At 39.9% G+C, this 13,665-nt stretch overlaps 1 protein-coding gene across 1 annotated transcript in view; it reads right to left on the minus strand.

The window, feature by feature from the left end:
* grin2ab (glutamate receptor, ionotropic, N-methyl D-aspartate 2A, b) overlaps window positions 1-13,665 on the minus strand; it is a 125,979-nt gene that overhangs the window by 29,370 nt on the left and 82,944 nt on the right. Inside the window, exons 5-10 of the mRNA XM_050044961.1 lie at window positions 9,769-9,935; window positions 9,503-9,637; window positions 9,303-9,402; window positions 7,470-7,675; window positions 2,255-2,369; window positions 1,938-2,140 (exon numbers count right to left, since the gene is read on the minus strand). Coding sequence (XP_049900918.1) covers window positions 1,938-2,140; window positions 2,255-2,369; window positions 7,470-7,675; window positions 9,303-9,402; window positions 9,503-9,637; window positions 9,769-9,935 — 926 coding nt within the window. The remainder of the gene's footprint in view (window positions 1-1,937; window positions 2,141-2,254; window positions 2,370-7,469; window positions 7,676-9,302; window positions 9,403-9,502; window positions 9,638-9,768; window positions 9,936-13,665) is intronic.

A 13,665-nucleotide genomic window follows, 5' to 3' on the forward strand; every position in this document is an offset into this window, starting at 1 on the left:
AGGTTTCAGAGGTGTGATTATGTTCATTTTTTTCTACTGAAAAAGTATGAGTAGACAGAATACAGGAAAACTAATTGAGAGTGTCATATACCTTCCTGAGATCAAGAAAAAGCTTTGCTAACATCACCTCTTATGTTCAACTGAAATGAACAAACGTGCCTGTCTCACCTCCTGAACCACCTCTAGTTCAGGGATTGTCAGCCTTTTCTTAATAACACTGAGCATGTGTGGCTTTTAAGGAAGTATTTCACTGCTGGAAAGATGGTCTTTTCATTAAACAAGGCTGTCTATGCAGTAAAAAGATGCAATTACTTTTGAAATTGGTGCTATATGACAAGAGAAAACGAAGGAGAAGGGCTGTGGAATTCGCTTTTGCTCAAGAGGTAGAAAACCAACAACTAACAGAATGCATTGTGCCGCACAGGACCATCAGGATCATGCTCCTGCTGATGATGGACATCATGCAAGCTTGGCCGTTTTCCCACAGGAAACAATATGGCAGCCGGCTGGTAACAAACAATGTCGTATTAAGAGGGATTTACACTTGTGTGGCAAACCCTACGCATGTCGCCTACGCTGTTGTTAGCATTTGTACTTGTGCAGTGGTGTGTCTGTGTCACTCTGCAGTTACACCCTTGTGCAGTGGTGTGTCTGTGTCACTCTGCAGTTACACCTCCAAAACACTAGTCAGCGGCGGGGTGAAGTGCTGTAAAGTTTAGTTCATTCAAAACACACAGTAAACACACATTAAACATGGCTTAATAGAGACAATTTCAAACACAAGTACACAAATCAGCTTCACTTTAACTCGCAGCATTAACAGACAAAGCACTTGTTTTTATCTGGACACACTTTTCCCACAAATACAACATGCTAACCTTATTAGCACAAGCCTATGGCATTTTACATTGTATAAATTAGCCTAGCAACTAGAAGACTTTTCCTCTTTTCATATGAAGCCAGGGACAACAGCAACATTTAAAAAGGTAATGTTACAAAATTCGACTCTATTACAACTCACAAGTTTCACTGACAAAAAAACTGCCTTATACTAAACACGTTTTCCAAACAAATATAACATGCTAACGTTATTAGCGCCAGCCTACAGCTTTTTACATTGTATAAATTAGCCTAGTGATGAGATTTCCTCTGCTCATATGAAGCCAGTATAAATCCCCGAAGGATAAATCACACACAAGACTTAATATGCTTTTTGTGGAGGCTTTATTATCTACACAATTTATTTTTTCTTATCTTTGAAATTAAAGTAAATAAAAGCTTCTTTTCCACTGAGGGAAATGGTTTCAACTTACAAAAAATAGACAGGAGGTCTATGATGTCGCAACATTTAGTTATATTTATGGGGAGGTGCACGTCAGGGTACGGCATAGATTCGACGCAGAAGTTTAAATTCCGCCTTACAGTTAAATTAAGCTCAAATATGTTTCTGAAAACATCTGAGGTGAGAAATGGGAAACACAGTAACAGAATCTTGATTCATATTTGATCAGCACTGCTTAGTTTTACGGTTTTATTTCTGTATTTTCAGCCTTTGTTTTTACAATACAGGAAAAGGTATGGCACCTACCACAAATTCTCATATTACAGCCAAACAGTGCACTAAAATATGATTGTGAGGACATTTTAGGCAGGAAATAGGGAATGCAGTAACAGAATCTTGGTTTATATTTGATCAGCACTGGCTGGTATTGATCTGAGTTCGGTCTGAGTTCAAGAGACAGGGTGGTGGCTTTCTCTCTCGATCTGCTTCTAAAATTTTTGTATCTATGGTGGCGGGCAGATTAAGGGAAGTTTACCCCTGTTTATTTACACATACTACCTACATTGTTATGAATTGGCAAAGTATCCCTTTAAATGACTCTTCAGTGGTGGACAGATGCTGTGTATTTGCTCACAATGACTGTGGGTCTACTTACTCTTTGACATGCTTGCGGCAGGGCACAGAGTTTCTCATGCAGGTGCCGGTGAGGATGTCCACATTGTCAACAATGACAAAAGGTTTCTCCTCCAGGGTGACGATTGAGAGATGGTTTTCATCTGCATCCTCATCCCCGTAAGAGTTATACCTCGGCCACACTGGAAACATCAACCCCAGCGTCCCGTTCTCCCAACGGCCCATCTGTGTGTGCCCAAACACGCACAAGCATAAACAAAATCAGGGTTAGCCATCTTAATTAAAGTGTTTTGACTTTTTAATTTCCATGCTTTGCAAAACACTGTACTCATTTGTTACCTTCTCCCACTTCCTTTCACTATTCAGGACAATGACAACCAATTTGGGGTTGGCCTGGTAACCATCTGGAGTAAAGGATAAGTCGCGCCCTTCATTCCATACATGCATCATGTGTCTGAAACACAGAGGAGAAAAAGACAGAAAGAGTAGGAAGCTGTTATTTGCTTTTGTTTTGCATCTGTTTTGAGTGTGAGGATGTGTGCACAAGAGCAGATACATTCGAAATAACAAGTTAAGCACTCTGTAATCACTGCAAGAGTATCCTCTTCAAATCAATGCTGTCTTCACCCACTGTGTGCGCATGCATGCCTGAGTGTGTATGTGTGTGTGTGAGCATCTGTTTGTGTGTAGGAGGGGAAAGAGTCAGAGGCCACATATCTCTCCCATCAACATTCAGCATTGATTTCTCCACAGATATACGCCTGAAAGACAAGCCACTGGTGCAACAAGGCTGCCCTCACTCTCTTACTCACTACAGTTACCCTGCATACGCAAACAGATCCTTTGCTGAAACATTTACACTCTCGCTAAAGTGAAGCAGTAGAGAGGAGTAAATGAACCAGTATCACACACAGTGATATGGGATTAAGAATATACTCACTCCAGTAAAAACAATTTTAAGAAGGCGAGGATGTTAAGACTGGGATGATAGCCTGAATTCCCACTGGGGGAAAGGAGGCCTGTCTAAGGAAGTTTACTAAAAAGACCAAATCGCAAGAGGGACAGCAGCTGCCCAAAACAGAAAACACTCTTTCTTAGATGCCTTGTGTTCTGTCTTATTATAAATGGTTTGATTCATTTTGACACAGTGTCAAACACGGTTTGTCGGGCGATGCTATACGGCTAAAATATCATCTGACTAAAATAGAATATTTCAAAAGTCAAACATTTGCAGCTTTACAAACATTTTTGATTTGGCACAAGAGTGCACTTTCATATGCACACGACATTTTTTTCACTACTTGTAAGTCTTACAATCATTTATGTAAACACACATTTGATAGACTCAAAATATTAACATTCCTTTTCCCTCCCTTACATTATTAAGACAGATATATTTTATATCTTCTCTGTAGATAATATTCACCTCCTCCTACTGGTGTACAGCATGTAATATAGTGTGTATTTTGTATAGTACCCTTTGGCATCTACGTATATACATTTTTACTATTTTTTCCCCACTAGTTTATGATAACTTATTATGAGAATATTAATGTATTTTGCACTTTATGGAAATGTATGTGGTCTAGATCTACTCATCCTCTGTTGTGCTCTAACATTAACAGTAATACATCATTATCCTATGAAATGTAATATTTAAATTTAAATTTTGTACTAGAGATGCACCACTTGTGAAATTCTGGGCCAATGCTGTTTATTTATTTATTTTTTGGTTACATTTTTTAATTATTATCATTTCTGGCTTCTGTGCCAGGGAAACAAAGAAATCTTAATTATAAAGAAATAACTTAAGTGAAAAACTTTAAAACTGAACTTTAACAGCCAGTCTATCATTACACTCTCTTTGAAGGAGCACAAATTCATCCATACATATTAATGAAACAACCTTTATATAACCTTCTTTCCCATGAAAATATATTAAAAAAACTGCTTCAAAAGCCTTTTTATGGTTCATAATATATCATGATTTCCTCTTTATTTTCTGTTACATATTGCTGCAAAAACATCAACAAATATCACCTTCAAACAACAATATTTCATTCAGTAAATCGCCAAAACCTACATGTAACTAGAGGACATTTGAACACATCATGGGGATGTTACAATTTACCTTCACCCAATATTCATTTTTACAGAGGAGAGCTTGAACACATCATAATGTAACTAAATGTAATCTCCATCAGCAGTTAGTTCTGGCCAACGTGCTTTCCTCCTCTCGATGTTAACATGGATTTGTTTTTCATAATGTAGCTTCCCATTATCAGGGAAACAAACGTTTGCACCCCCTGCTGTGTCGATAGTGAGTTTACTGTGTTGTTCCGTCACTGGGAAGATCTTTGTTCGTCCCAAACATGTTTTCTAAGCAGGATGCTGGGACGCCCTTAGTCTTGAGCCCTGCTTTCTAGTCCGTGCAAAATAGATGTGACTCAACAGAATAAACATCGGCCATCAGTGAACGCCATTTATTTGCCAATAGGCTGACAGCAGTCAACAAGGCAAATATCCAATGCATTCTCATCCCAATTCGTCAAATAATGCCACTTTGTCGGTGGACCTAAATGTCAAAATATGACAATGCAGGTGCAGGCGACAAATTTGTGCATCCCTATCTGTGTGGTAGAATTATAGCTGCTATTGCCTATTGCCTTATTGTTGACATCCTGTAGTGCACCTGTTGGATTCTTTGCTAATCAGCAAGTGATTATTTAAAAGGCACACCTGTTGGCAATTTAGAAGAGAGCAAATGTGATGGGGCAACATGCAAAACACGTTGTTCGTTCCTTGGTTTATTAATGTAAACAGTAAATAAAATAAGTGTCAACCTGAGTATTCTGGTGTGCGGTAAAACTTTGATTTCCTCTGGGTTCACTAGTGTCATTATTCTACAAAAGGAAAGCTTTAATATACTTCTGTTTTTCACGGGAGCAGGTCAGGGAACAGGGCCGTGAGCGATTCATGCATAAAAATATTGCAACAGGAAGTCAAGACGCATAAAGAGAAATGTTCGAGTGCTGTTTAGCATGCGCCCCGCAGGTGGAAATATGATAATTGCATTCCAATTCAAACAGGTGGGATTTGATGTTGTCTCATCTGCAGGAGAGGTATTAGAGTCGACACATAAATATTGTTGTTGGACAGTGGATTAGAGAGAGGTACATTAATCATCTGTTTTTACAAAGACTTGGAAACAGGCCTGTGCTCTTTCCAAGCAGGCTCCACTCACACTGAGTAAAGAGTAAATAAAAAGGTCCCTGTCTCCCTCGCATGCAGGCACTGCAAAAATACCAAACAGCTCTGCCGTGGGTAAACCTGCTCTCAGCAAACACAAATAATTAAACATAAACCTACAAAGTTACACAAAAGAGACACGTCTGTGCTACATAACCGAACCTGCCTTTGTCATTACAGGTTACGATGCTTTTGACTATTAACGGCATGTCAGGACAAATATATATTTTTGTGTTTGAAAAATCTTCACGGTGCAGCAGGTGATGCCCTTGTCACAGTGCATTGTCACAGCTGAATACATATAGCGGAAACACTGTTGCGGTCTATTCTGGGAAAATGCTGTCTCCTCCTATTGCAGGTTTGTTACCATTTTTGGACAAAGATTTTGATCTGAATGGATGAGGCTGTGTGTTTTTGAGGCATGTAAAACAGGCAGATTAGACGTCACATATTCATATTTATATTCACATGTTTATTCATGTCATTTTGTGATCCAGTGTGACACCAACAACACAAAATGTACAGCTACATAAAAAAGGGGTTCAGTGATTTCTGAATTACTATAAACAAAAGTATTTGCATTAACTAGAAATTCGATGCCAGTTTTAATAGCAGCAGAGGCCGCATTAAAGAAGAAACAGAAAGACCTGCTATTGTAAATGCCATCTTTCAAATGTGAGTTCATTTACGACTATGTGGGGAACATTCTCCTATTACCGAAGTACTTGGGCAACCATTGTGTGAGCACTCTCTAAAAGTATGAATACAGAAGGAAGGGAGGCTCTTGCCACATTGTGTTTTATGGCAGGGAGCATCTTTTCAGAAAAAAAAAAAGTGACAGCTTAGGGGTTTGCATGGTACGGTGGTTCCATCAAATAGAATAACCTTTTAAAATTTACTACCAGGACAAACCTAAATAAAAACCTGTACCATTGTGCAGACCAAATAAGCTGAACTAGAGTCTGGGATATTAATGCCTGTCAGGCAAGAATGACAGGGAATCCAACGGGATTGATAGTGTCTTTTAAGTGCCAGATTATCTTGTCCTATTCCTCTCCACCTCACGTTGTTTATATGCACACTGCGGCAAGATTGTATCTAGACTAATGTATGCAGAATTCTGATCACAGCCTCACCACTTCCAAATCAGGGTGGGGAAATCCAACCTGTCAGTTTATTATCACAAAAATTGGCTGCAGTTGTTTTGACAAATATGCAAATTCTATCTAATAAGTTAGTGAGACAAATGAGGTACCTCTGACAGAAAGAAAAAAGATTGTTCAGAAAAATGTTTGCACTCCAATTGAGGTCTGAGTTATATTGGATCAACCTGTCAACAATGCCAGTATTGTATAGGCTTTGATATATACTGTAATGGGCTAATAAGAGAGAGAGATGGGATAATAAAGCCATAATGGTGAAAATCATACTGTGGCTCTCTTTCTAATGAGGCAACTCATAAGTCATCATAGAAGTGCAGAGCCTAGCAACCTGACCTTCATGTATTCAGTCAGTTTTATATAAAATTTCTGAATTAATAATCATATTTTAACCACTGAATGCCTCATATTCAAGATGTATCACAATATCGCAGCATAAAAACCTCAAAAGGAAGCAATGCCATCACAGACTCTGTGTCTGTGCTTCAATAGCTGTGGATGTTCAGTATGAATGTGCCTGCATGTTCGCCCATTTGTCCCCCTTCTTGTATAAAGGATTTGACTGTTTGCTCATCACAGAGACTTCAGAGAAGAGTACATACACACATACTGGTATGCATATGTGCATGCACACACACACACATACACCTACCAACGCATACATGCCACCCACAGAGCCACGTAACAAGAAAAAGAGAGAGAGAGAACAAAGCTAGTAAAAGCTGCTTTAATCCTGACTTAATGACAGTGAATCCAGTCATGTGAAGTAAGGTGCACACACAGAAATACACATGAATACAAACACACCAGACACATTCCAGGCACCAGTTAACACAGGGCAGCAACAACACAGAGGTCTGCCTGAAGTTCAGTGCATTGTCTCTCCACTAAGGCAGCAGAATGAGCTCATACACCGAGCAGCCATGTACACAATAGCTAATAGTGTTAAATGTCATTAGACATCACAGTGTTTAACACTGCTGTCATCTCTGCTTCCTTTCTCCTTTCTACCCCTCTCATTAGTACATTAAAAAGACTTATGTAACACCGCTCAGCCACTCAGCTACAAAGACAAACAGAGTTATGCAAGTCCCTAGACCTTGATCTCTCCTCACACTCTCACACATGCACACACATATACACACCTGCGCAGGGCGCTAGGTGGGAGCTTCCCCGGGCTCCTGTCTGACGCTGTGCTGTAGCAGCTGCTCTGGGCCTCTGGCAGCTCCCCCTTCTCCCGCAGCATGGAGGTGGCTGCAGAGGAAATGATGCCCACCCCATCCCTCACCCTCGTGTCTAGCGGGTACTCCCAGTCGTCATAGGACACGGAGATCATACCCAGAGGGAACATCTGAGAGGAAAGGAGAGGAGATCTGAGAAGTGGCACATATGGTGTGAAAGATTCAATTTGACTTCAATTTGACTTTTTTTTTTTTTTGGCCCCAATTTTAACCATCCATATGTATCTCTCAAAGGTGTCAAGCAGATGATTTATTGGTTTCGTGCACCTTCCTAAAATAATTCATATCTGGCTATTAAATAAGTGTGAGCAGACTGTGTCCACAAACGAAATTGCTCATTCAGGTATCACCTACATCTTGAAACTGTCAAAATGAAAGGATTGAAAAACTAAATAGCTTACTAAGTATGTCTCCCTAAACTAGACTGAGCAAACATCAAAAAATGCCAGCACGCTAGGCTGTCAATCTACCATACGATACTTTGTTTTTACTTTTTAATTTGGCACTAAATGTTGAATCAGATCTTTGTCTGAGGCAAAAAACAGAAGCATAAAAACCCAACACAAATAGGGAAGTGAGAATGATGGACAAGGAAGGGAGGAGAATAAACCTTTGAGAGGCTTTAGAGAAAAGGTAAGCAAACATTGGATATGTTTCCAGTTTTAATGTGAGGGGAACATTTGAGCTGATTATAGTTTGAATTATTTATACACAAATATTTATATCCTATTTGGATAATAGCTATCTTGCTGTCCTACATTTTGAGAGTGAATGTGTATGTAATGCTGTCAAACATCCTATTTAGGGGCTGAGCAAATGTTTTCAGGTAAAGCGAGAAGAATGTAAACAAAGCAGTAAACTAAAAATATGGTTTGAATTATAGGTTACCAGTTATAATGATTTGTCTCTTTACTGTCCTCTGCGTATGGCTTAAAGGAATAGTTCGACACTTGCTTATTACGTTCCTGGCTAAATTAAGAGGTTGACATAACTCTCATATTTGTCTGTTAAATATAGTTGGGTTTTTATCAGAATGTGGTTCAAATTTTAACCAAATTTTCCCCCCAAAAAAAATCAGCAAAAGAAAACTCATGTGCTTTTCCATCCTCCACTGTTATACAAATATTGGGGGTTGGTTCATTAAGATAAGCAGTGTGTGGCACCAATTGTCCAGTTGGTTGTCACTGCAGAAGAGGTCAAAACAAGATGACACGACCAAAAGAGCACCAGTAACGATGGATTATAATAACAGAGAGCACACTGGACAATGGAAATAGAGTGTTTTGAACAACTAATATTACAGATATGTGCTCCTGGATGAGTTCTGCTAACAGCCATGTGTGAAACTAAGTGTAAAAACAGGTGGTTATGAGTCGGACAATTTCTTGGGGAGGAGCAGTAACTACCTGGAGTCTAAGCTGGTTAACTGGAAACTGCGAAATAGTCTGGATCAAAACAATAATTGTCTCTTTTACACTCTGGTTTTAGTACTAATTAAATTAACAAGATATAATTAATAAGTGAGTTTTAGAGATGCTGGTAGGTGGATCTTGCTTCATTCAGAGTTTCAGTATGCCTTTACTGCTATATGTCATATTAGCCCTAGAGGACAAAAGAGATGAGTTTGATACAAGACAGGAAGCAGATGACCTGCAACAGCCTGAAATCAAAAACACTACTCGTCTTGTCAAACCACTCAAAAGTGGCCACCTGTTACTACATATGGGACCTCCCTACCTCGGGGGTAAAGTCTGGGTTCCCAGTGGTGAGACTGGACACAATCCAAATGTAACCAGCTCCTATCAGGCCCAAGGATCGAGCCTCTTCGAGTATATACCTGTCGATGAGCGGAGTGAGAGAGTTAATAAAGATCCACTGTGGAAATCTGGCAGTGTATGACAGAGAGACGGAAACAAAAGAAAGTGAGAGACACTCACAGAGCCTCATCCTTGGAGCAGTACAGCAGTATAACGGGACTCTGGATTCTCTTGAGGGCAATGTGTGATTTAGAGTTTGGGTCGCCATCTACAGCATCTAGAGTCACCACACTCTGCAGGTCCCAGCGCACAAAGCTGTAACAATACACCATTAAATAATACAAGGTACTTAATCTTGTCAGCTGCTGTAAATACAGGTTAAGGATGGAAACAGAGAGTGTATGAGTGTGTGAATGTGTGCACATGTGGGGGAGTGTATTCATTACCTGTGATCCACAGTTGTCTTCAGTGTGCTGATGAAATCCTGGTACCCGGGGAACTTGGAAGTGACAATAGAAAAAACATGCCAGTCATACTCCTCCATGATGGCAAGCATGAGCAGAGCCTCCTGCTGCAGAGCCGCGCCGAACTGGAAGAACGTGGACTTCTCATCCTGCAACGACACACAGGCCAGCAGCAGAGACAGTCAGCAGATTTGTCTGAGGAACTGAATTAATTGCAGAGAAGAAAGAAGAAAAAAAGGAGCTGGAGTGTGTGAGTGAGTGAGTGAGTGAGTGAGTGAGTGAGTGCAAATCAGACTCAAAAACCCGGTAGAATTAAAACCATTTTCAATTTTGCAATCAGTGAGTCAGACCCGGAGAGTGACGGAGATAAGAGGGAGTGTAAGCGTTAGCAGAGAAAATGGGGAAGAGAGGAAGAGATGCTGAGAGATTCAGTCAACAAGTCAGACTACACTGCGAGAGAGTGACTGCTGGCAACAGGGGGGCCGTAATGGTCGAAGATAACTGCCTCATAACTCACAGGTTTGATTCACTTCGACCCTCAGTAGCCAATAAAACAACAGCCGTGCATTGTCTCAAAACTTAATTGAGCCAAATACCGATGCTCAACCTGCTTGCTCATTTTGTGCGGTGCTGTATTATTAAACCGGCTTAATGTTTAAAATGTAACACAGAGGGAAAAAAAATCAGAGTCATTAACGCTGAACATAATTTTTCTGTGGTGCACTAACTGCAAAAGATATGGTGTCATTTTCTAGCAGTCTCATTTGAAGTCAGAGGATATCCTCTATAAACTGTGGCTCCAAATTTTCCAGCATTAATTCACAATGCCATGTACAGTTAAATCATTTAGTCTCAGCGTCGGAGGGAAACAAGGGTCAGTGCGAGAGTCAGAGGCAGCAGCTAGCATTACCAAAACCAAAGCAGCTATTAAACAGAATGAAACCCAAAGTGAGTGTGAAATAAGTTGCTAATGATTGCAGAATGTATGTTTGCATAAAGTGTAAGCTGAGTTTTCCCCCTGGGGACACAACAAATAGACAGCGACACAGCCCATCCACCAGAGAGGGGGAGAGGAGGAGTAGACAGGGGAGAGAAAGAAAAGGCTGAAGGGGAGAATGAGAAGGAGAAAAATGTTTCAGTCTTGTGAGTGAACCGCTGCGGAGAGAGGTGGAAAAAGAGTGAGAGACTTGGGAGGAAAAACTAAGAGAGACGCAAACATCAAACCTCCCCACAAAGTCCCTCTTTCTCTCTCTCACACTCACACACACACACACACACACACACATACACTGACACCCCCTCCGCAGAGGGCATCAAAGAACGTGACACATTAAACATCAAAGCCCTCATAAACAAACATGGAGAATCAGCTGTCAGCTCCTGTCTCTCTGCCCCCCACCACCTCCAACTCCACCGTCATGTGTGTGTAGGTGTGTGTGTGTAAACCTATATTGTGCCTCCAGTGTTGTCCCTCAGTTTAACAAAAAGCTCACAGCTCAGGCCATCACACACATAAAGCAGGCCCCGCAGAGATTTAACTCCCCTCCCTTCACTGCTACAAAAAGAGAAAAGTGGGAAGGAGAGAGGATGAAATTGTACTTCAAAAAGATCTATCTCACTGTTTCCATCTCTCTCTCTCTATCTGTGTGTGTGCGTATCTGACTGTAGGTGTGTGTGGCTTTATACTTTACTCGGGTTTCGAAAGGGAAAAAAAAGAAGACAAAAATCTCTCCTCTGTGTGGCAACAGGCACATCTTCAGTTTTACCCAGATAACACCGACACACAAGCACAGATATTAACATGCTCCCACACCCACCCACCCACTCCCTCCCACACACATGCAATGAACAACTGACAGTCACAGACGAATCAGTGCTAAAACAATCGATTTAACAATTAATCAGTCAACCACCTGTCAATTGTTTGAAGGATAATTCCAGTATATTACAATGATATGGGTCATATTTTTGAGGTTTTGCTTATTATTGGTTGTACTCTTCAAACATGCAATGAGAATATCCAAGCAGACAAGTTGAAAAACAAAATAGTTCACTCAAATTATCTAGACCACTTTGTTTGGAGGACTAATGGTACTCAGATGAAGCTGCCCATCAAGCCACTTTATCCTCTGCATATATTATGTAGATATAAGGTTGAGTCCAGGCACATTATACCTGCTCTTTCCTCGAGTGAGGGAAGCATTTAAGGTCAGTTTAAATACGCATTAGATCAGAGAATGGTGTTAGAATTTTTCTAGGTAACACTTTATACTAAGGTATAATTAACTAGTTTCTTATTAACATGCATATTAGTGGCATATTGTCTCTACAGTATCATTACGCCCTGCAATGCATAACAGGCTGAGCCGTCATAAATCTACTGGCCCTGTGACAGGCGGCACCTTTCTCCAGCCCTCACCTAATGTGCATTTAAATTGCCGTTATCCTTACCCAAGCAAAGAGCACATACTCAGTGGCTTGGCTGTAATTTGCGAGGCAAAGCTACACTGGCTGGCCCAACTGGTTTGATAAACAGTTTCATCTGAATGCCATTGCCCACTCAGTACTCCACCTGTCATCCCTGCTTATCTAGCTCCACCAGTGTTACAGATAGTTATTAGTTATATCCAAAAACAGTAGCACTTTATATTAACATACACATATTCATTCATACTAGTTGCTTATTAGCATCCATATTACTTTGTTTGGAGGCAAAACCGAGCAGGAGTGGACACAAATACAGTGATGGTGGCTGGACATAAAGCACTCAGATGAAGCTGCCTATCTTTAAATAAAATGTAGATATAAAGTTGGGTCAGAACACATTGTATCTGCTCTTTCCTAATGCGAGGGAAGGATTTAAGGTCAGCTTTAATGTGCATTAGATCAGAGAATGCTGTTAAACGTTTTCTGGCTGACACTTTATATTAAGCGTCAATGAACTGCTCATTAGCATGCACATTAGTAGCATATTAGCACTTATTAATACCTCATTCTGCATGACTGTATTCTACATCTACTAGGCCATTAACAGTTTTTCCTTCAATGACCTCTTAATTACTGCTTATTGATACTGAGTAAGAAAGTTGTTGGTCATGAACTGCAATCTTAATATGCTTTATGGGCCTTATAAGGTGGTAGTATCACAACAACAGTCATTCTCTGCTAATAACGCTCAATAAATATGGTCTATTCTTATGTAATAAAACACAAAACTACAAAGATTAATAGTGTCCCAATAACTCTAAATAAAGTCTTTGTAATTCAGAGTATGTTCCTCAATCTGAAGTTCAGTCTTGCTCATAATTAATTCACTTTAATTTTGAAATTTATTAACCCACACATGTTCCCTCTTTTCTAAAGTTGCCTCCTCTCCACACCTAATGAATCCATTACATCACACAACTACTGCAATTTAAATTAAAGTTAAGACCCTATTCTTAACTAATAAGGCAGTACATTTTTAATAGAAATGTTCAAAAATACCCTAATTGGTCTATCAATAAAGTAGATAGTTGTGTGCTCTACTCTAATGGATTTATCAAGTGTGAAGAGGAGGCAACTTGAAAAAAGGGAACACGTGTGGGTTAATAAGTTTTAAACTGATCATGAATTAGTTATGAGCAAGACCGAACTGTAAAATGAGTAACATACTCTGAGTTGCAAAGACTTCATTTAGAGTTATTCACACAGTATTAACACTGTCATTTTGTGTTCTGTTACATGAGAATAGACCATATTTATTAAGCATTATTAGGGGAGAATGACTATTCTTGTGATACTACCACCTTATAAGGCCCATAAAGCATATTCAGATTGTAATTCATGTACAACAACTTCCTTGCTCAGTATCAATAAGCAATAATTAGGTCATTGAAG

The sequence above is a fragment of the Epinephelus moara genome, chromosome 5, assembly GCF_006386435.1.
Source record: "Epinephelus moara isolate mb chromosome 5, YSFRI_EMoa_1.0, whole genome shotgun sequence".
Classification (NCBI taxonomy): Eukaryota; Metazoa; Chordata; class Actinopteri; order Perciformes; family Serranidae; genus Epinephelus; species Epinephelus moara.